General features: G+C 34.2%; 2 protein-coding genes, 1 long non-coding RNA gene and 1 pseudogene across 4 annotated transcripts; 2 read left to right on the forward strand and 2 right to left on the reverse strand.

The window, feature by feature from the left end:
- Positions 1 to 56: 56 nt before the first annotated feature.
- Positions 57 to 3,453, reverse strand: LOC110731493 (RNA polymerase II transcription factor B subunit 5-like). 2 transcript variants are annotated; one of them, XM_021911351.1, is made up of 4 exons: positions 3,228 to 3,453; positions 1,908 to 1,970; positions 1,520 to 1,595; positions 57 to 437 (listed from the first exon to the last, which is right to left on the reverse strand). In XM_021911351.1, the coding sequence occupies exons 3-4, from the start codon at positions 1,552 to 1,554 to the stop codon at positions 260 to 262; spliced, it is 213 nt and encodes a 70-aa protein (XP_021767043.1). In that variant the 5' UTR covers positions 1,555 to 1,595; positions 1,908 to 1,970; positions 3,228 to 3,453; the 3' UTR covers positions 57 to 259. The 2 variants fall into 2 exon arrangements, with proteins under 2 accessions (XP_021767043.1, XP_021767039.1); XM_021911347.1 differs by lacking the exon at positions 1,908 to 1,970 and having other exon boundaries at positions 3,228 to 3,452.
- A 3,337-nt stretch (positions 3,454 to 6,790) lies between these two features.
- Positions 6,791 to 10,923, forward strand: LOC110725952. The gene is made up of 3 exons (XR_002512271.1): positions 6,791 to 8,127; positions 9,524 to 9,573; positions 10,314 to 10,923. It is a non-coding gene; the product is annotated as an uncharacterized LOC110725952 (long non-coding RNA).
- Positions 10,924 to 11,216: 293 nt separating this feature from the next.
- Positions 11,217 to 16,635, forward strand: LOC110731507 (protein FATTY ACID EXPORT 3, chloroplastic-like). The gene is made up of 6 exons (XM_021911358.1): positions 11,217 to 11,871; positions 13,303 to 13,690; positions 14,094 to 14,261; positions 15,101 to 15,147; positions 15,252 to 15,289; positions 16,100 to 16,635. The coding sequence occupies exons 1-6, from the start codon at positions 11,566 to 11,568 to the stop codon at positions 16,179 to 16,181; spliced, it is 1,029 nt and encodes a 342-aa protein (XP_021767050.1). The 5' UTR covers positions 11,217 to 11,565; the 3' UTR covers positions 16,182 to 16,635.
- A 1,734-nt stretch (positions 16,636 to 18,369) lies between these two features.
- LOC110731518 lies at positions 18,370 to 26,233 on the reverse strand (annotated as a pseudogene).
- Between the last annotated feature and the right edge of the window lie 1,716 nt (positions 26,234 to 27,949).

Consider the following 27,949-nt stretch of genomic DNA (forward strand, 5'->3'; position numbering starts at 1 on the left):
GAAATCAAATTAGACCTTCATATAAGAATATTAGATCATAAAAATAAGGTGAAGTGTTTTGGAAACTGAGGCTTTCTTCTAAACCAAGAAAATGAAAGGAAAAACAAAGTTTACAAAATGTAGAATCATGTATTGCTTACAAAGTGTAATTCACCCAATGGGACTCACGATGAAAATTGTAAACAATCACTCACTATGGAAATTTATTATACAGCCTTTTTTACAAAAAAGTTAAAAATTAAAAGGCAAACGAATAACATTAACCAGGTTTTTCATAAGTATTCGCCTCTCTGAAGTCTGCAATGGCACTTTTTATCATCTCACCCGCGTGAGGTTGCACAAACAAGTGAGTATTATCAAGGACATGTATTATGAATTTCTGGTTTGCTGGCAATGAAGCATTCATATTGATAATAAACTGCGCCATGGGTATGTCGCTAAAAGATGGAACAACAAGGAGAGAAATACATAAAGATTAGACCTTCCTAGTAATGAAAAAATCAGATATTTCCATGAGTGCATTGTAACTAATGATCAGAAAATCAAACATTCAAGCAGGGCATTTCAAACATATATCCAATCCAACATGCACTTAATAAAGAGAACACGCAATGTTGAAAGCATATCTCAGAAACTATTTTCTTGGTCAACAGGTGCAGAAATTACATTGGTCAACAGGCGCAGAAATTACAGCCAGTTTTGTAAATTTTATAACACAAATTAGACTTATAGAGGAAGCTATTGTGTGCTATTTGTATCCACCGGAACGAAATCGTTTTCAGGCAAACTAAAGTGAACCCAGTCGTCATATACAAGGCAATTGAAGAGTGGGTGTCAGTCAATGAAAAAGCAATGGTGTTTTGTAGGCAACTGAAGAGTGGGTATCAATGGAGTGGATTGAGCTATTGAAGTCCCAACTGGAGCAAATTGAATTTTGTAAGTTGGATACAGGATAAAGTAAGGACTTCAATAGTTCAATCCACTCCGTGTAGCAGAAGTGAATGCTATATGGAAGCAAAGTCAGCCAAATCTTATTCCACAAGGGCTGGTATTGATTGGTCTACAATCTATAAGATCAGTCACAAATGGCCAACTTAGTTCTGATGCAGTGATTCCAGTTTGTGGTAGCAGTGCCTCACACAGTGTGGCATTGGCTACTTTTGTTTTGATCAAGGAACTGATACAGAAGGGCTTACAAAAGGTCAACAATCTTATTGAAATGGCCTAAACAGTGCAGGATAAGAATTACCTCCATTTTCATTTCAATATGGAGAAAAAAAAAAAAACCCTGTGATATAGGCATATAGCATACAAGTATATCTTAGTGGTATTGTTTGATCTATCTATGGTCCTAGATAAAGTGTAGCAGCCAGGGACCATAAACTAGAGAAAGAAGAGTTAATACACAGGTACTTAATTATGCAATGTGTTTTGTCATGCGCGCGTGCACGCACACACACACACAAATTACATTTCAATGACAGAAATTATGATACACAAGCAAGTTATTGTATCATACCAGGAAACGAAGAGTCCTTTGGTAGCATTCACCATTATAAAATAAAAACTCCACAATCTTCACCTGCACCCTGCACCTGAAGTATAGACAATTAAAAGGAGTTAAATGGGAAAACTCTGGTCCAGCTAATAAATGATCTTAATGACATACGACAAAACATTAATCCAACAGCAAGAGAGACAGACAGTCAAACAACTCGAGTTTTAACAAAGCTGAAGGAGGAGTCTCAAAAAATTTCATAGATACAAGAGGAAAACAGGAAGAAAGCTAATTACGGCTCTATTTTGTTCAGACAGACGGGAGCTAGGAAAAAGAGTTCAAACACACATCACAAGTTCTTCCTAGCATTACTTTCAAACACAAGTACGTTAAGGGAGAGTGAACTAACAGATCAACTCCATCAAGCAGTTTATCAGCCCAGAAACACAGGCAAATCAAATCAGCTACAAACCTGTACAGCAAAAACCCCAATGAATCTGAGAATGTGTTGGCATATAAAGGTTCCATGTGCGAGAATAGTAACCTATGCAAAATTTCTATGGAATTAAGAGCAAGCCCCAGTAGTGAAATCGATGCAGAGAAACCGATGGCAAGGGGTTGGCTGAAGTTGAGAAAGGATATTGAAGGGGAGATATAGAAAAGGCAAAAGGTGATAGTCACTGAAGTGTTAAATCCGTAAGATAATTAAAGTGCTCAACAAATAAGATCTACAATAGGTGCCTTTTACTTTAAAACTACCTCAGTCAGGGAACTAGATTTAGGATTGGAACTAACACTAACTTCTATGGAAGGCATAAGATGTGTTGCTCCAATTCTTTAGCACGGAAGCATTAATAGGTCAATGATCTCCACTTAACTCCTTAGTCTACTCATAGATTAACAATGTCGCGTAAATTTTGTTTGTTAACCTACAAGGAGATTAGCAACAAGTTTTACATGACATTGTTAATGTACTGGTAGAATAAAGAGTTAAGTAGAGATCATTGACCTATTAATGCTTCCATGCTAAACTAATTCGATAAGCAATGTGTCCTATAGCTAAACAGCTAGAAATGCCCCAAAATGAATAGGCCAGACAAAAGTTAGAAGCTTCACTTGTGTTTTAGATATGTTACTTGCAACAAATCGATCGTATATAATCTAGTGAATCCACTCTTATAAATTTATAATCACTTTTACACAAAAATTAAAAAATATCATTCGGGTTCTAAAATACTCCATCATTCTAGTTTCTTGAAGTCCATGCTTTGTAATTCTCTCCACTATATAAACAGCTTACTCTCGACTTTTTTGCCCTCATTATATAATCAAATGCAACTCTAAATTCAGTAATTGAGTACAGCCTAAACAGCTTACTCTCGTCTTTTTGCCCTCATTATATAATCAAATGCAACTCTAAATTCAGTAATTAAGTACAGCCTAGGTAAAGAAAACAAATCAATTGAAACAAATCATTAAAATTGATCTTTAGTAGGTTAAATACAACATTGACTAGATTGAATCGAACTAGCTGAGAGAGCTACAAATATTCGACAAACAACAAATTTTCAACAGCCAATTAATTAAAATATATATGTCATTTTAATTGAATTCCATCAACCAAAGCATAATAGTTCAATAATCCACCTTAGAAGAACCCTAAATTGAATTAGATTAACGATTGACACTAGATTTCGAAATTGATATTCTATGATTAAAAATAAATTACCTTGGAAGCTGCTTCAATGGAAGACAGAAAGCTCAGAAGCTGCTTCAATGGAGGATTCAGAGTACGGTTCAATGAAGGGAAGAGAGAGGAGAAGATGCAGGCATGCAGCGAGGCACTGGCAGGGCAAGAAGCTGTAAACTTATAAAGGAAGATGGGCAAGGCCCGAGCTTTGTGGGTGCATGGTGCACCTATCCTGCCATCGTGTCTGGTGCTCAAAGTTGAACAAGTCGTGCTTAGAGTAAAATAATCTAATTGGTACTCGACTACTCGTAGTAAAAAGTGAGGTTGCCCGTGATGCTTGTGTCAGCTTTTGAAAATAAACTAGGTTAGGTCCTGTACCATGCACGGTAATTTTCAATAATTAGTCTATAATTATTAACACTATATTTAATTACAAAAAAAATCTATTTAAGTTACTACTTTATAAAATGAATTAATTATAAAAGAGTCTATTATTAGCAAAATAGATAATTTAAAATACACATATATGTATATTTATATATATTTCACTAACTAATTTATATCATTTCCTCTTTTAACCAAATGAATATCTTACAACAATGTATTTAATTCGTAAATAGATTTACTTTTTACACACTATTAATCCATTCCCTCTTACGCGGTATTTATTTTTCTTCTCAATAATCAACTGGCTTAGAAAAAAATTCATATCTTTCCTAGGAAGCTTTTCAAACATAATTAAATACACAAATAGTTAAAAAAAAAAAAAAAAAATTCTTGTTGTAAAAATGGTAAGAGTATATAGCACTATGTATGTCACAAATTATGTTAAGAATTTGATTTTCATTTTTTTAACTTTAGCTTATGGTATCAATATATATAATGCAAGGATACATTAAATCTTTTTAATCTTCTATTTATATATAAGATTTGTTTCCTAAATAGTTTTTTTTTTGGTTTTTTTTTGGACACACCAGAAAATGACACGTGTCATTGCTGGTGTGTCTTTTAGTATATAGTTATTGATTTTATGCACAACTTGTGGCTACCTAGTGAGCCTCTCACGTCTCATTGCGTTAGGGGAATGTTACTGTTGGATTGAGTCATTTCTTATTGTGCCTAATCAACTCTCGTGTCAACTTGATCCGATTCATGCCCATCACTAAGAGTATTATTGACCAATCTACTATTTGGTATGCGTGGGAGGAGCTCAAGTTCGGAAAAACTCGTGACTCAAATTGGCTCATTAACAACCCAATCTACAAATCGAACTCAAGCTACCCCAAACCATTATGGATCTCGGCTTAGCTCAAATCGACTCATTAACAACTCAAGATCCTAAGAGTATACCCAGCAGATGACCAATGTCATGGTCATGAGGAGAGAGAAAGGCATAGTTGCATAAATATATTAAAAAAAAAATAGTAATGTTTGGAGATGACCAAGGCTTGGCAATGACCAAACCAAAAAAGTTGGGAAAGCATCCTACAATGCCACGTGTAAAAGACATCCCAAAATTGTCATCACAAAAGACAAAACAACGGTAAAAATGCATGGGGAGAAAAAAGTGTATGTAATTTGTTTGTGAGTCCAACGGTAATAATTTTTATAACGGTAATAATTTTAAATATCTGAAGTTTAATAAAAAAAAATAATAATAATAATACCAACAGCTATTTTTTTTTTCTCTATAAAATGAGTCTAATATTGAAGTATTTTCTTACAATTATTCATCTCCCTAAATTACTCACTTTCAAATAGAAACATCTTCCTATCTACTAAACTCAAAAAAAAAATATTGGTTATGGATAAATCCAATAAGAAAAAAAAATCTGTCCAAATCAAGAAATCCTTCACAACAAGTTAATAATCCAAATAGCCAACCTTCATTTTCTAATAATCAAATTAATCCCAACTGTCAACTACCACCAAACTCCCAATTTCCCACAATTTCCAAATTATGGAATGTATAATATGAATTTTGCAAATTCAGTTTCAAACCCAGAAATCCCCTTATGGCAACCACAAAATCCAAATACCTCTCATTCTCAACATGTTTTTCCATCTGAAGGACTTGTATCTGTTCATAATTATCAGTTTGCTGAACATGAAACAACATTTCCTATGTCACATCACTTTCCAACGGGTACAGGTGAAGGTGCATTTTCGAATTTTAATTGTACTTATGGATCAATCGCTGCTTCAGATGATGATAATAATGACGAGGTTGAAGAAATTGAAGAAAATAATGGAGATGGCAATACAAGTGGTGGAGATAATCAAGACAAAGGAATTTTTGGTCACACCCTGAAGATGAGGTCCTTGTAAGAGTTTGGTTGGAGGTTAGTAAAAACAAAAAAACTAACACTTACCAAAAAGGGGCTGAATTTTGGGGGAAAATTACAGAAATTTTTAATAATGTTAGAGTATATAGGGAGAGGTGTTTTGAACAAGGTACTGAAAATATTACGAAGGGTGATTTATTAAGATTGAGGGGTTTGGAACAGCTTAGATGTCGTTGGAGAAGGTTGAATGCCAATTGCTCAAAATTTGCTGGTGCTTACGCACAAGCTGAGGATAAAAGAGGAAGTGGGCAATCAGACGATGATGTTATTAAGTTTGCGCGTAAAATTTATAGGGACGACAAATCAAGAAAGAATACCAGTACAGTCTTTCTTGACAAGCATGCTTGGGATATTTTTAAAAACGAAGAACCATGGGCCAAAAATGAAAATTTTGTTGAGACGTGTAAGCAAAAGACTTCAACACAATCAAGTGTTTCCAAAAGATCACGGATCAATGAAGTTGGAAACTATTCATCTTCGACAAACCCAGAAACACCAACTAGCGGTGACATGGGTTGTCCCGGATTCCCCTATAGTGATGACTCTAACAAAAGTAAAGGTAAGAGCAAAGTCATTAATAATGTTCCCTCTGAATTATTTCCACAGTGGTTAGATACTCTTAAAAACATGAACCTAGCAAGGCAAACTGAAGCTGAGGTGGAAATGAAAAAGATATAGTACCGTAGAGAGAAAGACGCTGAATATGCTCAACTAGAAAGGGATAGGGAAGCACGAAAGCAACGAAAAATCAATCTCGAATTGTTCAAGATACTGGAAGCAAAACCATACTTATCAGAAGAAGATCAAGAAAGAAGGAACAATATAGTGAAAATTTTATTCCCATCAAGTTAATTAAGTATTCACTTAATGTCCTAGTGTCAGTTATTTGTTTAGATCCTACTTTTTTTTTTTTCCAACACTCATATTGTTTAAGTTGTTGTAGTTTTAAATTTTAATGAATTATTATTGTAATATATGAAGTTTTTAATATTAATGAATGTATTGTCATTATATATGATGTGATTTCTCACTGTCTTAAATGAAATTACTCTTCAAGAAAAGTAGTACAATAATGACATTGATGAGATGTAACACTGATCACATAAGTCAACTGCAAGTTTTCAAAGTGATGAGATGTAACACTGATAAAGTGTCATTGCAATTTTTCAGAAAAAAGTATCAAACATTATTGTTATAATGTATGACAGCTATATTGATGTAAATTACTGATATTTTTCAATTATCATTCTATATATTGGTGTACGTATTAGTTTCACTTCACACAACCCATTTCTTAGCTCTTAAAAAAATTAATTTCTTAAAATATGTCTGATGAAAGTTCTAACTCTTCCAACTCATCTTCTAATTCTTCCAATTCATCTACCAACCACAACCTCCGAAATTCGGATGATGACTCCGACCATCTTTATGAGAGACGCTGACAAGAAAATCGTTTGGTTGATAGAATGATAGATGAATTCATAACGTCCAACCCAATTGAATTCTTTCGAATGATCCATCAAGATCTGAGGGCACCAAGGACCTTGATTGAAAGGGATCGTGAAGATGGACATAGCCGTCTATGGAACGACTACTTTTCTGACCAACCGGTTTACCCTCTAAACTTGTTCCGTTGTAGATTTCGCATGAGAAATCATGTCTTTCTTCGTATAATGCAAACTTTAGAAGAACGTCATCAGTTTTTTCAACAAAGACCATATGCCACTGGTAAATTAGGGGAATCAGCTCTACAATAATGTACCGCTGCTATGAGGTTGCTTGCATACGGTGGTGCGGCTGATTCCGTTGACGACTACCTACGTATTAGTGCTTCTCTTGCGAGAGACTTTTACAACATTTTGTTGAAGGAGTTGTCTCTTACTTCAGTGACGAATACTTGAGAAGACCCAAGATTGTTACGAGATGGTGAGCGCTGAGGTTTTCCAGGCATGATAGGATCCATTGATTGCATGAACTGGCGATGGAAGAATTGTCCTTTCAAATTGAAGGGCATGTTTTCTGGAAGAGCTAATAAGCCCACTTTGATTTTGGAAGCAGTGGCTTCACAAGACCTTTGGATTTGGCATGCTTTTTTTGGGACCCCTGGAAGATGTAATGATATAAATGTTCTAGATAGATCTCCATTATTTAATGATGTTTTTGAAGGTCGAGCACCTCCTGTTACGTATGTTGTTAATGGCCACCAGTATGATATGGGATATTATCTCACTGATGGTATTTACCTTTTATGGGCAACATTCATTCCCACAATATCTCTTCCCCAAAACGAAAAAGAAGGTCTTTTTTGCCAAAAAGCAAGAGAGTCGGCGGAAGGATGTGGAACGTGCTTTTGGAGTACTACAAGCTCGTTTTGCAATAGTTCGTAATCCTGCTCTAGTTCGGGATGTTACTATGTTGGGAAAAAATATGATTGCTTGCATTATCATACATAACATGATCGTCGAAGATGAGCGGGATACATATTTAACATATTATGATCCATATGAATATGACCAGGCCGCTCCTTCGTCTTCAAGCAGAAGAAATATTGAAAAACCTTTTCAATTCAGCAACAGTCGCGACCGACCAACAATGTAATACCCCGTATTTTTGAAAGGCATTTTCTAAATTAAAGAGTATTTAGTCTCGTATTTTCGCCGTATTTTCTAACTTAAGAGTATTTCAGTTTTGGAGCCAAAATGATATTTGAATTTTGGCGCCTAAATCATTTATTTTAATTAAATGGATAAACTAAAAATTTTATAAATAGTATTTTGATTAAATAAATAATAAAACAAAACTATATTAATTAATAAAATTAGAGGCATTTTCGAATTTAAAAATCTGATTTTTGTAAATATAATTTCGGATTTTCCCAATAAAATCCAATTTTACTTAATATCTTGCTAAACTAATTATTTTCATGAAATGAAATTAATTTCCTAAAACTAAATAAATATCATTTTCGAATTTTTTTTAATTAAAAATCTGATTTTTCTCTAAATAAAAGTATTTTAATAAAATAAAATTAATTCCTAAACTAATGAAGCATATTTTCGGATTTTTATACATTAAAAATCTGATTTTTATTAATTATTTGCTAAATTAATTATTTTTATGAAATAAAATGATTTCCAAAATTGATCAAATAATATTTTAAACTTTATATAATTAAAAATCTGATTTTTATACCTTCGTATTGTCCGAATTCGGCCACCCTAATAATCTAGCAAGAAAATTTGATTTTATTCTTATTAAATCTTTAGTTTTTGACAAATAAATTATTTTATAAAATCCCTAAACTAACATGATAGGTCCGAAAATATTGAGTAATATTTTGCTCAATATTTTCGGCCATTCATGGTTTTTCTACAAAGATTTTAAATTATTTTATTAAAAATAAAATCTTTAAATTTCTTTACTTCCATTCTTAAACATAAAAATATTTTATTCTATGTCATCCTTGCACTCCAAGCTTAAAAACTACCAAAAGGAATTTCATGATCAAAAACTTCCATAAATTATAAACCCTAAAATGCCATAAACCCATCCCCTAAACACCTATAAATACCCCTTTCATATACCCCAAAAATCACACCAAAAACCTCAAGAATTCTCTTCTTCTTCCCCTTGTTCTCACGGTTTCTCCTCTCCTTTCCCACCACCACCGACGGCCACCACCTCCGGCGACCACCTGCTGCCGGCAGCCACCAGCAGGCGTCACTCCAGCCACCAGCAACCACCCTTGCATTGGTTCTTCCACCATCCTTTAATCCCTCCTTTCTCTTAATCTTATTTATATTACTAATCATTTTCCTAAATATTATTTCTAATACAAATTAATTTTATAAAAACAGAAAATTCTTTAAATTATAAACAGAAAATTATTTTATATAATGATAATTAATTCATGCACATATAGGATAGTTTAATTAAATTGTTGTGTTTACTTGATAACCTTATATTAATTAAGGTTATAATTATGTGTAGGGTGTTCGTGATTTAGAGAAGTAGTTGTGAATCGCTCGTGATTGATCAAGGTACGTTATGTGGTTTGATACCTTCGAAAGTTGATTATGGAACTACATTTTTTGATCGTATGAAACTATAATTTATTGCGTATAAAATTTTAATTGTGAAACTATAATTTATGTTCCGTATAAAACTATAATCTATTATGAGTCTATAAATTATTATGTTCCGTACTAAATCATATTTTATTACATTCCGTATGAAATCATGTTTTATGTTTCGTATGAATTTGTGATATTATGTTCCGTACTAAATTATGAAATCATGACGGATTGAATTAAATGATTTGGATTTGAATCAAAAGGACCTTAAATTGTGATTGGAAAATTATTGGAAATGATTTGCAAGTTTGTTGTTATGTAAGTGTGATGGATTTTTTTTAAAGACGAATTTTTAAATAAATCAATCGATATGTTGAATCCCACTTAGGGAATGGTTTAGAGAAGACTATGGACTTTGCATGACCTAGTCTTTCCTCAAGTTTGGCCTTTGATTATAAAGTAGACCACTTGGGGGGTGTGCACACTTAGTGAGGAATTGGTTGGAATGAATCGATTGAGTTTTAATTCGTATTAAAAGAATTGGATTGAAAAAGTTTTATTGAATACGACATTGGTATTTCTTTTATTAATTAAACGAAAATGATTTAAATTACGTTTTACTTATCTTACACATGACTTACTTAGCATACTTTGCTAATACGTGCTTTTGTTTTGGCTTTGCCCTGTTTATCATTTATGGTAAGCAGGTGAATTTTTCAGGTGGAAATTAATTGATGCATACGGAGTCCACGGGAATTTCACCTAGCTAGGAAAAGTTTGAGTCATTTTTGTGTCACGAAATATGAACGAATTTTATTATGGTTATTTAATAAAGAATAAAGTTTTCCGCTGCAAAAGTATTTTTGTATAAGCCTTGCGTTATACGCGGCGGTAATACGCCCAAACCTATCTCTACGGTATTTATACGTATTTTTCTACAATTTACGTAGAGAGAGATTTGGGGGTGTTAGAAACAAGTTTAAGGACTTACATGTCTAATATAGCTCGTGTTCATGATGAACTTATGCATACGATCCTCAAGTCAGAATTAGTACAGCATTTGTGGAGTAAGTATGGGGTTCCTAGGCAGTAACAAATGTTTTATCATCAGTTTAAGAGTTTTTTTTTTTTACTTTGGTTAAGTGTGCTCAATTTATTTTATAAATAATTTTTTTTATATAATATTTAAGATTTTTTAAATTCGCTGTTTTGGAGAAGTGTTCTTGTATTATTACGTATTATAATTATTATATATTAAGGCTCTAATTTAAGTCAATCTTTCTTAATTCCATATTAATAATTATATCACAAAGTATAACTATTGTCTAGTTCTAAGTAATAAATGTCATAATGAATCCCATATTAACAATATTATTATTTAAGAAATTAATTACTTAATTAACGATTATTTATTTCATTAATTATAATAGTTCTAGCAAATTATTTCCAACTTTATTATGGTAAAAGTATAGTAAAAGTAGGAGAAAAAAAAATCATGACCAAACTTTATAGGGCAACCATTGGGTGTATTAAAAATGATCTTGGTCATAACATTTGGTCATGGATAAGGTGGAATATAGAATAATAATAAATAATTTCATTACCAAGATATTTTGGTCATCTAATGGGCTACTCTAATATTGCACCCGATGTAAAATCAATGGGACCCAAATTGATTAAATGTCAAGAAAGAAACGATTACGTGTCAAATTACAACAGAAAGAAAGAAATACTTTTCTCTCTCCTCACTCTCAGTTTTCCACATCAGAGGGAGGGCGCAAGTTTGGCACTCTCACAAAAAAAAAAAAAAACTCAGGGTTCCTTCATTCCTTCCTTTCTTCAACCTTTTTATACTTACCGTTACCTACTCAAACTCACCTTCCTTCCTTTCCTCTTTCCTCCATTTTCCTCATTTTTTAAATTTTTCTGGTACAACAATTACAATTTTACACCTAAATTATGATGACTCCTGAATGTTTCTCTCTCACAAACCCTAACCCTAACCCTAACCCTAACCCTAATTTGGTTGGAATTGCATTGAAGAATAAGCTTTCTCCTTCATCAATGGCGTCCTTTTCGTTTGCTCCGCCTACGTCGTCGTTTTCTGTGCGGTTTGAATCAATTCATCGTCGTCGAAGAGCGTTGCTGGTTGCTGGTATGGCGGCGTCGTCGTTGCCGAAGGGGTTAACTGGATTCTGCTTACCGAGTCGATATCGGCAGAAGAAGAACCTTTCCGTTGTTTTTGCTGCTTCTCACGAAGAATCTGTGAGTTTATATTTTTTAGCGTTTTATTGAGTTATAATGTCTGGAATTTTGAGTGTTTTTTTTGTTGTATTTATTGTATTGTTAAAACTTTTTTGGTATGATTATTGTACTGTTTGGAGGGTTTTGATTGAACAAAATGGAGGTTTTTTGATTGAGAGAAAGTTAACGTTGGATGAATGAAATGCAATTTTTGATGAATTGGTACTACTGTGAGTAATGTGATTGGGAAATGTAGGTCAGTTGATTAATCAATTCATGAATATAGATAGATTTTTGGATTATTGGATAATGGAGATATCAGGTGAATTGAACATTTGGATGGTAATTACATTGTTATGTCTCTTGAAGAATTGGGTCCCCGACTCTGCGCCAATAAGGTTGCTTAGGGCTCGATCATTTCCAAAGGCTTTTAACCGTTGCTCTTGACTTCCCCGCACCCCTAATAAAAATTAAAATGTGAATCAAATGAGTAACAGTTGGGCTTGAACTGGCCTTTGCTTCCACTTTGGTAGTTGGGATTCTCTCTCTCATGCCCTGATTATGAAGGGAAAAGGTAGGCAGGAAGTTGATAGTAACATTTGATGTACTTCGTATTTGATATTCATATTCTAGGACCCAAAAGGGTGGTTACGACCTAGAGATGATAGATATTTGCATCCACCAATTGGTGCGTGTAATCTTCATGAGCCTCTAATGAAATCATTTTGTTATCAAATGTGGCAACGTCTTCTGAGAACTTGAAAGGTGAAGGTCAATGAAGCAAATGAGCTGCTAATTGGAGCCGAAATGGGTGGTTTTAAAATTGATCATTTTCTCCTCCTCATTGCTGTTGTATAACTTGAATGATGCCCAATTTAAGATGGCTTTAGTGCCAGTTTATTGCGTAGAAAACCACATTATATCACTCATTATGATCAGTTTGATATATGTTACTGGAAATAGTACATAGTTCTTAGCTGATCTAGCTATTTATTAATCTTTGTTCCTGTGGTTGGTTTTTGTAGGGCATTTTTAATTATTATTTTTACGTAGAATGTCTATCTACATATTGTATTAATGCTATAACTATTTTGTGAATAGTGCAACTTATGTGCAGTTAATGCACTGTAATATACTATCCTCTTCTCTATGCTGCAAAGTATCCATCTCAATTATTTATGTTTTAAACTTGCTGTGCATCCAGCTTGTTATTTTGTTTTCCAATTTAAGCTCTTCTTACCTTTGTTGTATTGTGAAAGCTACAATGTCACCATGTAACTATTGACTTTCTTTTGGCAACTGTGTTAGTTGGGATGTCATGGTAGAACATAATGCACATCAGCTCTCTTCTTTTTTTGGTGTCCTTTATTTTGATATATACTTTATTTCTGCATGAACTTGATCCTTTCTATTGACTTCTCATGTTTTATTGAATGCTTCTGAACTTTGAAGTCCTCTGAAGCGGAAATTGATACGGAGAAGGATGATATTAACAAAGGTGGTAAAGCGTCTCAGGAAGCTTGGGAGCAAGCTTTAGCATCTTTTAAAGAGCAAGCCTTAAAGTTACAAAGTGTTTCACAAGAAGCATATGAAGTATATATGAAAAAGGCAGTTGTGACACTGAAGGACACTGCCGATAAATTGAAGATTCAAGCTGATCAAGCGAGGCAGGATTTAAGTGTAATGACAATAGAGTTGAGTGAAGAGGGTAGACAATATCTTGCTACAGCAGCAGAGAACTCCCCGGAACCTGTGAAGGATGTAGTGGAGACCTTTGCTTCTGCTCGTGATCTAGACGATGTATCTAAAATCCGTGATTTCTATATAGGGATACCGTATGGTATGACATTCACTTGGATGTTCAAATAAAGCAGATTTCTAGCAATAGAGTTAATTTACTCTGATGAGATTATTATGTCTAGGATGTGCATGCTGTCAATCACATTTTATGTATCAAAGTTCACAATTTTTATTTGGTCTCAAGATTATGTGTCTGGAATGTGCATGTTGTCAATCATATTTATGCATCAAAGTTTTCAATTTCGTCATTTGTTCTCAGAATCCTGGATTGTTTGGAACTTTCATAGTCCAATGACTCCAATGCATGTTTGCTTCTCCATGCATTAGTTTAATTTTGTATTTACTGTATATTTCATTCTTTCCTTGAATGATCTCTCATATACTTTTTACTGTATATTTCATTCTTTCCTTGAATGATCTCTCATATACTTTTTAATTTGTAGGGACAATTCTGTCTGCTGGTGGCTTCCTTAACTTTATGATAACTGGAAGCCTTTCGTCCATTAGGTTTGGTGTGATCCTTGGTGGTATTCTTTTGGCATTGAGCGTATCAAGTCTAAGATCATGGAGGAAAGGGGAGTTTAGTGATACGACTTTGAAAGGACAGGCAGGTTAGTATTTAGTTGGCATATTTTATCTGTGTGACACTACGTAAAACTTTGGATTTTAACACTGGTTCAGTCTTACATTGTTTGCCTTTGAAATTCTGTGGATCCTTTTTTTTTTTTTTTTTTTTGGAATAGTTTTGCCTTTATTTATAGTCTTTACCCCTGCTCCAAACAAGGAGAATTGATGAAAGGCAAAATAAACTGCTCATATAGTCATATTGTGCCTATAGTTGATCTGAACAATCAAATCATCAAAACTAAGTTTGTTATATCAATATCTTTGCAGAAGGTATTAAGTTTCAATTGCAAAACTATTCACCAAACTGCAGTTGACTGCATTGACCTCTTGAGGATGCAGCAAGTAGCTGCACAGTGCACACTCTCAGGCACAGCCCACCTGAGTGACCTGACTATGTCGCAAATGATTGTTTCTTTTTTTGATTTGGTACTTGCAATCTTTAGACCTAATGTGGTCTGTAAAGTGAAGAAGCCAAACATTTTTATGAAGTGAATTGCTAGTTTGTAAGGAAGGCATGCAGTCTAGGTAGCTGTTGCAATTAGCAAAAAATCTAGCTTTGTACAGGCAGGCAGTAAATATGTAAAAAGAATTGTAATTAATTGTTTTATTAGGTCAATATATCTTACAATAATAATACTGTATATAAATGCTTTAGTTTGACATGGAAATGCATTCTTCTAACTTCTAATGTAAGATTAAGTTTTTGCTTTGTTTGTTGACTGGCTCAATCCTGCTAATAATAAATTAATTTTCCATATAATCATCCTTATCACCTCCATAACGTTTCCATTTGATTTCTGAAATGTTAATTTTTATTATGCAGCAATTACTAGCATTCTATTTTTAAGGGACGCGCGCCTGGTGTTTGAGGTAGTATTGGTGTATTTTTTACTAGTTTTGCCTATCTATTGGTCCACTTGCACATTCTACATCCTTCAAAAATTGTTTCTGAAATCTGTAACCTTTTTTTGCAGGGGTTGACATTTTTTGGACTGCTGAAAACAATCATCAGGTTTCTATCTTACCACTGATTTTTTTGTGGTTCCTTTTTTCTGTCTGCAGTATTTGTTTTCATTTTTGTGCTTGCAGCTCATCTCCCACCCCATCCCCCCCCCAAAAAAAAAAAAATTAAATTAAAAAAGAAGAGCATATAGTAAATATTTTGTAAGGTTGCACCATATGTATAATAATCTTCTATCTCCTTGTTTTGGTTGCGCTTATGTTCTTCCTCGAAGCTGAACATTACTTGCAACAGCTGATAGGTCACATAATATCTCATCTTTTACTCTTTCCTAGAAAATATTGTCCCTTAATGTATCAAAATCAATAATTATACGGAGTAATCCATATAATGATTTGCAATGTGGATTGATGTGGTCTGACAAATTTGTGAAGTTTATTTCCATTGCCCATCATTATTTAATTATACACCTATTCGTTTGAAACCATTTTCAATGATAGTGTATTTTGAATTGGCATATGACAACTAAATCTGGACTGAGAAAAAAGTAAATGGAAATGGTGATCAAATCATGTATCTTTTCTGCATAAATTAGTACTTACCTTTATTTCAGGATATACAAGAAAGTAGTTGTATTTTCAGCGTGTAGTGCCATTCCATTTTGCTCTATCTTAATTTTGACGTGTATTCTTGTCCATGTTTGAGTACTGATATGTTAATTATGGGCTGAGGGAGTGCTTTCAACTTCTAACTGTCCTATTTACTTGAGCAATTAATTTTATTCGTTGATTTATATTCGCAATTTTGTGGATGTCTACTATTTTCATTATCGATTCTGATTTTGAATGCATCTTTGTACAGTGGGGCAGTTGCAGCTTTCTTCATATATAGGATTACCTATGACAAGAGGCAACCAAATGTTGATGGGGAGGCAACCAGTTAAAGCATAGATTAGAAGAACCTACTGTTTTTATCGTCAAACAACCACCAGATGAAACCTGATGCTAACGCAGATATCAGAGTTCAATTGAGGATGCTCAGTTGTGTGCAAGATCTTGGAAGTTTCAATCAACTATAGAATCAAGTCCATAATTTTAAAAAATTTGTTGTATTTTACCCTTTCTGTGTCTCGATTTAAATTTGTTCAAAACGCAGGTCTCTTAGCATGTAATAATAAGCAGGTGTGCTGGCCTTTGTGGGCGCATGAAGTTGCTTGCTGTTGCCTAACCATTAGTCTATGCACAGCATCAACAGTTTATAAAGCAAGGTTCTAATAGACCTAGAATTCATTATTAATTGTGAATGTGGGAGAGGATTGTTGGCGGTCTTTTTGTTAAGGGTTCCAATTGGAATAATTGTTTGAATATGATATTGTCAAAACAGGTGTTAATTTCTGACATAAACTAGTTAAAATCCCGTGCAACGCACGAATTTTACAAAAATTTGTAATGAACGTTAATTCAATCATTACAAAAATTTGTAATGAATTGTTAATTCAATCATACAGAGTAATAATTTACCAAAAGAAAAATATATTTAGAGAAAAAAAAACCCTTAGAATATAAATTATATTTTAGTTGAATATATATGGTAAATATATTATGTATCAGCAACTTTTTGGCGTAGCATGCCACACCATGTGGCAGGGCTACCCGAGTTATTTTGTTAGGGATTACCTGAGTTATTCAGTCAGGGGTTATGCTAGTTACTCCGTCAGGGGTTACTTGAGGGGTTCGGATAGGGGTTACTCGAGGGGTTTACTCAGTCAAGGGTTATTCGGTCAGGGGTTACTCGAGTTACTCGGTCAAGGGTTACTCGAGTTACTCGGTGAGGGGTTACTCGAGTTATTTGGTTAGGAGTTATTTAAGGAGTTCGGTAAGGGATTACTTAAGGAGTTCGATTCGGGGTTACTCAGTCAAGAGTTACTTGAGGGGTTACTCGGTCAGGGGTTACTCGAGGGGTTCGGTCATGAATTACTCGATGGGTTACTCAAGCAGGGGTTACTTGAGGGGTTACTCAAGTCAGCCCCTGACCGAGTAACTTGAGTAACCCCGACAACTCGAGTAATCCTTGACCGAGTAACTCGAGTAATCCCTGACCGAGAAACTCAAGTAACTTCGGCAACTCGAGTAACCCCTGACCGAGTAACTCGAGCAACCCCTGCCGCACGGTACAGCAGGCCGCATACAAAAAATTGTGTTTATGGATAAATGGGAAGGAAATATTATTATAATATTTTAAATATTCTTTAACGATTTGATCAGGTAAACAAAAATGTAAAAAAAATGATTTGGAGGGAAAATAACAGAACCAGAAAATGACACGTGTCATTCCTTATGTCTGTTTTAGTATTATGTTATGTTATGCTTGTGGTGATCTCTTTGAAAAAAAATATTTTGTACAACTGTTATGTGCAAATTGGAAATGAGAAAACTCTGGCAAATAAGGTTACACTAGATCGATTATAGCATGAGTGCTCGACTCTATCCATTAAACCATAAGCTATCTCGACTATTCCTCTCAAGAATAGCAACTGAGTATCTCATTAGAATTTTGCGACGATGATTACAATAAGTGATTGTATTACTTCTTCCGCTCTTGACATGTATCTTCTATTGATTTGTCCCCATACAAATCCAATGATTAATAATTCTAATTATCAATAGTAGAAAATTACGAAGTATAAAAAGTTGATATTGTTACAAGAAAAATTACATTGATATAGTTTTATCATAACTATGTTTTGTAACAAAGAGTTTGTGGATAGTAGTGAAAGTGTCAACTAAAGCAACGAAGGAATTATTTTAATTTTGGGGAGACGAGTAAACAGCAAACTGTTAGGTTGAGCGCACACGGTCAATTAAATAATTTACGTACTATAGTAATCATATTAATTGTAATAATGTGTTTATTATTACAATCTTTCATTTTATAGGGTTCAATGTGCGAGAGTTAATGTTCATATAGTGTTTGGTGATTTTGATAGAGATTTTGTTAATTTATGCATATACTGTATTAGGTTGAGATTGTTTTAATCCTATCATCCCACGGGCCACAGCCGAAGATCGAAGTTATATAATTTTTGGAGGGAATGCAAAGTCGAACAAGACCCGAGTCCACCTGACCAACAATAGCTGCAAAGGAAACATCAAATAGATATGGCACTCATGATAAACCAGTTCACAACTGGTAATGCTACTTCCTTTGGATGGACGTTGTTAGGCCATAATAACAAGACCTCCAACAGAAACAAGTCCCAAAAAATTCTCCAAAGGTATATGCAGCATTTAATCGTGTACAATCCAAGATAAGCGATATTTTTTTACTATAGGATAAGTAATCTGCTTCTGAAAATGGATGGAAATCAAAACTCCATCGCTTATTGACGATTCTATATATACAAGCAGGATTATTTATAGCAGGATACTTCATCGGACAGCCAGATCTACAGTAAAAGAACAGCATACCAAAAAAATATGCAGCCTTTTATGAACAGATACTTGGCCTAGGGGAAATCCTCTTTTTGCCCAACTCAAGATAAGAGTAATGACGCATTGAGGGCAAAGATACAACAGATTTTTGTTCAATCTCCAGTTAGCCCATCTCATTGGTGCCAACCTTTAACATTGGACTCGAGTTCTCAGTTCTCTTCCCCAAGTATATGAGTGGTAATCTCGACTTGATTATCGAGAGGCATATACTGAGCCATGATTGCACGTATCTCTGAATCCATGTACCTCCGGATCCTGTACTTGTAAAATGCAAATCCACCCAGTCCAACTGTTCCCAAAGCCAGAATAAACATCCAAGCAAAGCCCCAACCAGACCCTCCATTACCATTACCTGCATATACAATTGGCAGAAAAAAGAAAAAGGGCAGCATTAAGAGAGCAGTACCAAAATCTAAGGATTTTCTCAGTAAGTCAGTATCACTACCAGTTTTCAACATTTGGTTATGGTTTCAACATTGTATAAGAAATACTGAACTAGTAATACTAATATCTATTTTACTTATGCTATTTATGATGTATATTTCCAAAACCTTATTTTAGGTTTTGCAAAGAGCTGAAAAGCCAAAACTCACTAATATAACTAACATACCCCCGAAGATTTCAGAGTTATCAAGAAGGTTACACGGCGCAACAAATACTAAACATTAGGTAACACCTAGCAGGCAAGCAAACTAGCTTGTTTCTTAGCTAACACCTAGTAAATTGACAAACCCATCCTTGGAATTAGCGAAGTAAAGATTGATGCGGGGTAAGAGGAGAAATAAGAAATTCACCTTTTGATGATTTAATTAGTTGGTGACTAACTAACAGGTTAGTAATCTAGCCTTACAATTATATAATACTCTACAAAGCACAATTGTTCAGGGGCACAATTGAGAATTGAATTAAGATCCCACAAACACTCCTTCACTATTTATTACTTTGAGTATGCATGCCACAAGATTTACTACGAGAGTTTTGCATAATAATGCTTCTGTGTTGGAAAAAACCCTTAAGGACTAGGGGAGAGAGAAAAGGGAGGACAAAACACCTAAAGACCACAGAGGATTTTACAGGTGACTCACCTATGCACGTATCATGTTCGTGCATGTACAGCAAACCGTCGCTGCAGCTGCATTCATAGCTTCCCCAAGTGTTCTTACATTTGCATTCTGGACATTGGCAGGCTACTTTTTCCTTGCACTCATCAACATCTGGATAAAAAAAAATAAACACAGAAGAGTAAGAAAAGATTCACTTCAAATGAAGTGATAGGTTTCACTTTTCTTTGGCTTCAGAAAGTATGAACACAGATAAAATACACAATAAACTGTTACTTTTAAAAAATGGAAATTATTACAGTATTAGGCTACTTGGTACCACCCCCTTACACCTGGCTGGATGGAAAATTTTCAAAAGGATCGGAGTAATGTTGACGTTGATTTTAATGTATAGAGGAAGAGTTGGGGAAAAATATTCTGTGAGAGCAGTCAGCCCACAAGGTGTACATAATTCTTTTCTTAATACTGTATATAATAGGGTACCATGTCAAAAATCCAAAAAAGAACTCTGCTACTAGCCAAAAACTTCCATGCATTACAATATCCAGTCCAACCGTCACATCAACAAGTTATTGCTTAGCAATTCATTAATGTAGGGAAGAATGAAAAATGGTCTGCAAGGATTTTCTGTTCCACTCATTCTTATGAAAATCTGACAAAACTTCCAGAACTTCACAACTATTAGACATTTAAACAGCAAGCCTTCCTTAGCAAGAGAGAAAGCAAATCGCATCAAGTTCATTTAGCATTAGAGGCAATTTGATCAAGCAAAAGTAACAATGGAAAAAAGTACCTTCACAGTGAATACCATTTCCCTTGAACCCAGGAGGACATTTACATCCATGTGTGTGTTCATCCTGAACATGCAAAAGATGTATAATTTGAATCAGAAAGAAAATATAGAAATCAATCTCATTATTAACAAGATCTTCTGTGCTTATTCATGTGCGTCTTAGCGCAATAATCCTGCAATAACCAGGAAGTTGGAACTCGGAAGAGGTTACCACACAAGCAGAATATGTCCTGCCACCACGAGTATCCTTCCAACATCCTCCATTGTTGATTTGACAGTGTAAATGTCCGGATGCTGAAAAACAAAAGGCATTAATAACAGATATGAGTGCTACATTCCACATAGTAGACTACTGCCTATGTCAGAAAGCAACGTGCAACACCTAAAGGCTACAGGCTATTCCTTTTCCCAATCCTGACACTGCTAAGTGGAAAGCAACAACCAGGAGCAGATTCTAGGAGCTAAGGCAAACAAGCACATCTTAGTCTTTTCCCCTATCAACATGCTCTCTCAGTCCCTATATTTTATTCACATATGCATTTGGCAGTTTACATGGAGATTAACAGTAAATAAGATAGATTGAAAGTGGACTGATAGAGAAGAAACATTGACGTGATGGAGAAATGAGGGTAAAATAATTTTTTTTTATTTAAAAAAAAAAAAGAAAATTCTCAATGGAGGCCTTTATATTAGTAATTATGTTTGGTTGCCAAAAAGATATAGAAGTGTATGAAATAGTCTTGTGTTACTGTTTTATGTTTGGTATGCAATAATGAAGCTTTGGCGAATAATTTCTCAATTACTGCTAACAATGGTTAACTAAGGGTTGGTAATGGTAACTACCCAAATGCCCATACAGCAGTTCCACCCACCCAACAACTATGTTTGGACAGCCATAGTGGAAGAAAGGGAACGAGGGGAAGGAGAGAGAAAAGAAAGGGAGGTAACGTGAGAGAAGATGCGAGCTTTCATTTTGTTTCCAAATCTTTCCAACATTGGAAGGGTTTGGTTTATTTAAACGGAAGGAAATTGGATCCCTCCAACTCCCTTTCCTCCCCTCTCTCCCAAGTCATATCTAAACAAGGGAGAATAAAACCCTCCCTCTGTCTTCCTTCCCTTTCCCTCCAAATTACCCTATCCAAACATGCCCACCCAAAAATAACTCAACATTTCCCTCCCTCTCTAATCATTCATCTCTCTCTTTCAAAATCTCGCAGTTTATCTTTCTCTCATAATCTCAAAAAAATTTACCCAATAATCAAATGCAAATTCACCCACAAAATTTGGCGCTCGCAAATACTGGTAGAGTTAAGGCTACTGCATTTTGGTGAAAAGGATTTTTTGGGGGCTATTTCAAGAAAATTATTGTCAGGCACATCAACAATGAGATTTTATGTCAAATCATTTTCAACCATGGTCAACTCTAAATCAGCCTGTGCTCCTATTATATAATAAGCTTATATATAACAGTTCATTAATGTCACATTTTACCCAAAAAGGAAAGTGTGAAATAAATCCAGGCTCTCCCTTAAAGTAGATCTACCATCAATTATAGTATCAATTATAGTAATTTATATGCCTAAGATATATAATATATCAATATAATTACCTTCACAATGAACATAACCATCACCAACAAACTTGACTCCTTGCACCGTAGGACATTCACAGACTCTGCCTCGAAAAGTATCCTGAGCAATAGAGATGTATAAGATATAAATTCATAATCATTACCCTGATGACTAACCTTCTCTTATATTTATATACTCTTTCAACAGTCACAGTAAACTAGAGTTGTTGTGCTTACCCTGCATGCCGTAAGATTGGAAGCCTTGTCCTGCCAGCATCCACCATTGTTCTCTAAGCATTGATTGGTTTCAACATCTGTTAACATATAGTTCACAACCATCATCAAGCAATAAAACAGACCTTCAACAGGTGGCTTCAAGGTAATTGTCTTTCCCCTTAGGCTAAATACACATCCCCCTGCCCCGGAAATAGATTTTCTGGAACATAGTGTTATATTGTTTCATCAATTTTTAGTTCAGGATACTATCATTAGCATTTTAAAACAAACAGTAGTCCCACATAAATAGCCGGCCAACTGGGAAAAAAAAAAGGGGGTATCCAGTGTCTTTTAAAAGTAATGCTAATGCTGACCTGGGGTTAGACATAGTGAAGGTTCGGTGGTCTCTTCAAAACCAGCACAAATAGCCTTGAGAACAGCATTCTTCACCAATTTACCTAAAAATATCGAAAAGTTGATGCATCCATATAATTCGGATAATTACAACCAGAAATTAAATCAAACATCATTATATCATCTTCAAACCTCTGTACTGTCTGTTGTTTACTACAAGAGTTGGCAATATTGTCACATCTCCCCGAGCACCATGACCAATCTGAAACAAATTTAATGAAGGGCTCGGCTCAGGACCAAGATATAAACCACACTTCAGGGGGGGGGGGGGGGAAGGATGTCGCAACAAAAAAATCTATGTTCATATACCTGTGCCTCCTGTTCTGCCTTAAGGACAGGATTTTCCACATCAGCCTCAGGGTCTCCAATACATTTGTCTACTTTCTTGACGTCAACACCTATACAGCACATAGAAGATAAATTAACAGAATAATCTTTCCGTGAGAAAGCAGCAGGAAAAGGGGGGAAATAAAACCACATCAGTTCTAACAGTAAGTATAACGGATAGTAGACATGTAAATGAAATCAGGAACAATACAATTAAATCATCAAATAATGGAAATTCAGAAATATAAGAAATTTACAGGTTATCTCAAGCACCAGCTTCTTAGGAGCTGCAACATAATCATATAGCCTCTAGCTTGTAAAAGTGGAGTAAAGGGCATAGCAAGGCATAAAAATCAGCCAGCAACAAATCCAGTGACAGAAAAAATCCCGGAGAAATTTGTAATATGAGCTACTTAACAAGTTAATATGGAGTAGTACATTGGACCATGTGGTACACTAGTTCATAAAAATATCCTCTTTCCTAACCCAATGTTCAATTCAACAAAATTTATATGCTGAGAATGATGACAGAGCTCTGTAGAAATTGTTTAAAAGTAAACAAAATGATTCATTTGCACAGCCCTCTTATACTTGGGAAATTTGGATATGATCATATTCAGAAAAGCATTGTAGGTTGACAACATTATGTTGTCAAGTTTTTGAACTATGCAAGTAACGTGATCCAAATTAACCTAACCTCCTTTTTCCCTTTACTACAATCAAAGAATCATAGAATTCTAAAAAACACAATTAAATAAGGTAGATTGGGAAATGTCAATGAATAAGTTAATAAGTATGGTATGTAGACACAAAATAAGGACTTCCATCCTGAAAAAGGAAGCAAGAGAATAATATTGGGACAGAAAAAGTAATGATTTATATTAACACCTAGAGGATTTGAGTCAACTAATTAGTTAGTAAAACAAAACATATCAAAAAATTGAATATTTATGAAGTTTTAACGAGCTGAGAAAGACTAGTAAGATACAAGGATTGACCTTCTATAACTTACCAAGAGATTTGATTACTTGATCTGCACACTCTTTTGTGTACTTCTTTTGTTTCATAGGGCAACGGATTGCAAAATCAGAAACATAGTCCCACCAAAGCCATGGCTTTCCATTTTCCTTAGCTACCTTAAACAAGCAAGCTTGGCGCAGGTTCTGAAGTACAACATCCTTACCATCATAACCTACTGTGAAATCTTGCTCAGGGTTTGGAGCACAATACCGCCCATGATTGATGCACTGCGAAGTGCATTGCTTGCTCAAGATAAAAGCTTCAGGGCAATACCATGTAATATAGCGAGGTGTAAATTGAGTATAACCAGCTTTTTCAAGTATCTGAGCAGCGCCTTTGAAATTCTTTACAAAATCAATCTGAGCATCACACTTTGGCCCACATTCATCATTACTATTAGTCCAAAACTCATATTCAACTCGATCATCAGGATGTGGGACTGTCTCCCTCCAGTCAAGGTTGATTTTCACAATCTCGCCTTTTGATAAAGACTTCTTCAGCTTATCTCCAAATGCCTTGCTAATGAGGGCTGAAGGAATGGTGATATTCCGGACATAATCTTCCTCAGATGTGCCTTCTTCAGGAGTGTCCATAGTAATCAAAGGCTCAATTCTATCATCAGCGACAGTACAGCCGCAGCACCAGCATTCTGTGCATGCCATGACTTCAAGGTGAAAAAACATTCTGGAAAACCACGAAACTTGACCATTAGAAAACAACTCAATAAAAAGTCATAAAGTGAGCAAACCAAGCTTAGAAAAGGATAGTCCTGATACTTTTATCGTACATTAAATCAGAATGCCGGTGACAAAAAAAAAAAAGCTTCACATTTATCGTACACTCGATGAAGTTTGAGAAGTAGCTAGTGCTACATTTCTTAGTTCAATCAAATCACATATAAACATGAAGTAACCGCCTTCAAGGACTATTAACAGGCATCAACATTTGAAAACAACCCATATTCGGAACAAGTAAAAGATGCCTTCAGCATTTCCCCCTCCTTCCCCGACGAAATAATAAAGGATTACAATATACAAAGGACAAAGGTTAGGTCTGTCCAAGTCATAGTTTCATCCAACATGCATAAAGATATAACCAAGAAAGACCAAATCCAGCATCATCTATGATCTATCCTAGATACTGTCATATTCATAAACATTAATAAATCAAATTTAATAACACTAGATTAGTTTATTAATAAATAAATGGGATTAGGGAATATTTAAAGACCACAGTTGAAAATAAACTGAGTTTAGCATCCAAACAAACATACAAAACACATTTATCACACCTAACATAATCAAACATCACATGCAAATCAAAATTCTCAAATACATCATAACCACCAAACCAAGATACAATTTTTACAACATAATTTAAATGAAATGGAGATTTCACTAATCATAATTAACAGAAAGAAGACGAAATTACCCCCACGTTCAACAAGGAGAAAAACAGGCAATCCACCAGGCTTAGGTTTGAAGGTAATATCATCATCAGAAAATGGCTTACAACCCTTTTGATTAGATTTTGGAAAAACCACAATTCCACCCATTGCACCTCCATATTGTGGGACCCCAAAATTCCCAATTGCACATTCATAAATACCCTTCAAATTACTTGGAGATGTCACTTTTAAACTGTTTTTCTCCACCACAAATCTCCCTAAACAAGAATTGATCATGATTAGGAAGCTAATCATCACCAAATGCTCTGCGTTTTTCTTCATCTTTTTTACCATCAATTTTCTTCCTTTTTTTGAGGATCTGGTTGAAAAATTAAATACCCAGATCAAAATATAGGGAATTTAGTAATGTTTGAGGATAACCCAGAAATTAATTTGAAGATTTAAAGTGTAATCTAAGTGTGATAATCTAGTTTATAGGATCATTGAAAAAAAAAAAGTAATTTCTTTCAGGGAGTTCCTTAAATTTGTTTCCAGAATTGGAATTTAATAAAAATTGTTGCGTAAAAAAGGGATATTGTATTGATTTTTGAAGGTTTGGAGGAAAAAAAAAAAAGAAAAGAAAAGGAGTAGTTTTTGTTTGTACTGTTAGGTGTTAAGAAACTAGATGATGATGAAGTTAATCAAAATCCAATTCGAAAAAAAAGGAAAAGAAAAGAAAAAGGAAAACAAAGTCTGATGTGGAGTTTCTTTTCAATTTTTGTTTCTTTTATTTTTAGCCTTTTATTTCCTGGAGTGTAGGAAACGGTTGCTCGGTTGTTCCTACAAACTAGAGTAACTTGAAAGTTATCGAAAATTAGTGATTGTATTAGAGAACTTTGGGCCCTTTGGCTATGTTCGGTTCTTTAATCGGAGTTAGTCGAGGCTTGATCTCTTAGATAAAAAAAATTTGATAACTGAGCTTTAAAAACTCTATTTTACTCCTAAAATGTTAACCATTATAGTTAAATAGATAATAAAGTTCCTATTTTAGAAATAATCATACCATTAAAAATTAAGGGTTTGTTATATTCACCTTGTTTTCACTTATTTCAGGTGTATAAGTTCAAATCAATTAAATTCAAGAAGAAAAAAGTTCTGATAAAGGTAATCTAAGTATAAATTACAACTAAAAAAGTTTTAATAATGTCTAATAAATTTTGATAAATTCAGATAAGTTTAGATCAGTAAAAAAATCAGGTGAATATAACACACTATAAGGTAGATCTGTAAAAGCCTCTAAGAATTTGTTCAAGTCATGCTATCAAATCAAATGTAATTGGATCAAATCATAAAAGTTCAATTCAAATCACATTATAAAAGTTTCAATTAGGTTAGATGGACTAAACATAGAATAGATAAATACTTTGCTAAATTTCAATAAATAGGTATACAGTGTTTTGAGTTTAAAACTATAAAAAAAGATAACATGTAATTTTTTTTTTCGCCTAAATATGTCTCGACTCAATAATCAATGCGTAACAATAATTTTTAAAAAATTATTAGTAATAAAAACCAAACATGACTAAATCTTAATTGACTTGACCTAAACAGATGCAACTTTTATGTGATCAAATTAGGTCTAAGATGAAGATGATCTTTTTAGCTTTCTTGCAAGGATTCTTTAGTGTATAGCACATTAGGAAGTGATTAAATCACTTTATCGTCAGACAAAAAAAAATTAAAAAAAAAAACAAATAATATTGTTGAATAATAAAAAATTATGTGTACGAATGATGAAGGAGGTGGAAATGAGTATATGAGCATGGTAAAAATGTGATAGAAGTGCATACTCCAAATGTTATGACCAGAGTTAGAATTCATACCGTAACGATTTACAAAGTAAGTTGAGGTGGTGCATTGTTAAGTTTCTTGAAGGGTCGATGTATTTGTATTAATTCATTATTAACAAGTCATATATATGTACAATACTACGTACGTACAATGGTTTAATAAAGATATGAAATACAAAGTACGTAGTATATATAGAGCCAGACTTGGTTAATATCCTATATTAACAACTTACATTAATATCCACCAACAAAAGATATATATATATATATATATATATATATATATATATATATATATATATATATATATATATATATATATATATATTTCATCTTCTTCTTCTCAGCACATCACAGTAGCAAACCAGTACACCACCATCACCAAAATTGCATGAATAATGTAAACACCATCAATACACCTCCATGAACGCCACCAACAATCCCCTTCTTCCATGAATATCGGCCAGACGGCGACTTCGCCACCAAATTTAAAGAAAACCTAAGAATTAATACATAAATTAGGGGAATGGTTAACCCAAAATGACAGGTATTTTCCGACGGTACTTGGGCTGTAACAATGAA

Source organism: Chenopodium quinoa, unplaced genomic scaffold (assembly GCF_001683475.1).
Source record: "Chenopodium quinoa cultivar QQ74 unplaced genomic scaffold, ASM168347v1, whole genome shotgun sequence".
Taxonomy (NCBI): domain Eukaryota; kingdom Viridiplantae; phylum Streptophyta; class Magnoliopsida; order Caryophyllales; family Amaranthaceae; genus Chenopodium; species Chenopodium quinoa.

Excerpts from the sequence above, each read along its gene's own strand:
- LOC110731493 (XM_021911351.1), bottom strand. The coding sequence starts at position 1,554 with ATGGTGAATGCTACCAAAGGACTCTTCGTTTCCTG. Across the intron at positions 438-1,519 it reads AAAGGACTCTTCGTTTCCTG|CGACATACCCATGGCGCAGT; the intron begins GTATGATACAAT and ends TCCATCTTTTAG.
- LOC110731507 (XM_021911358.1), top strand. The coding sequence starts at position 11,566 with ATGATGACTCCTGAATGTTTCTCTCTCACAAACCCTAACCCTAACCCT. Across the intron at positions 13,691-14,093 it reads CTATATAGGGATACCGTATG|GGACAATTCTGTCTGCTGGT; the intron begins GTATGACATTCA and ends TTTAATTTGTAG. Across the intron at positions 15,148-15,251 it reads ACGCGCGCCTGGTGTTTGAG|GGGTTGACATTTTTTGGACT; the intron begins GTAGTATTGGTG and ends CTTTTTTTGCAG.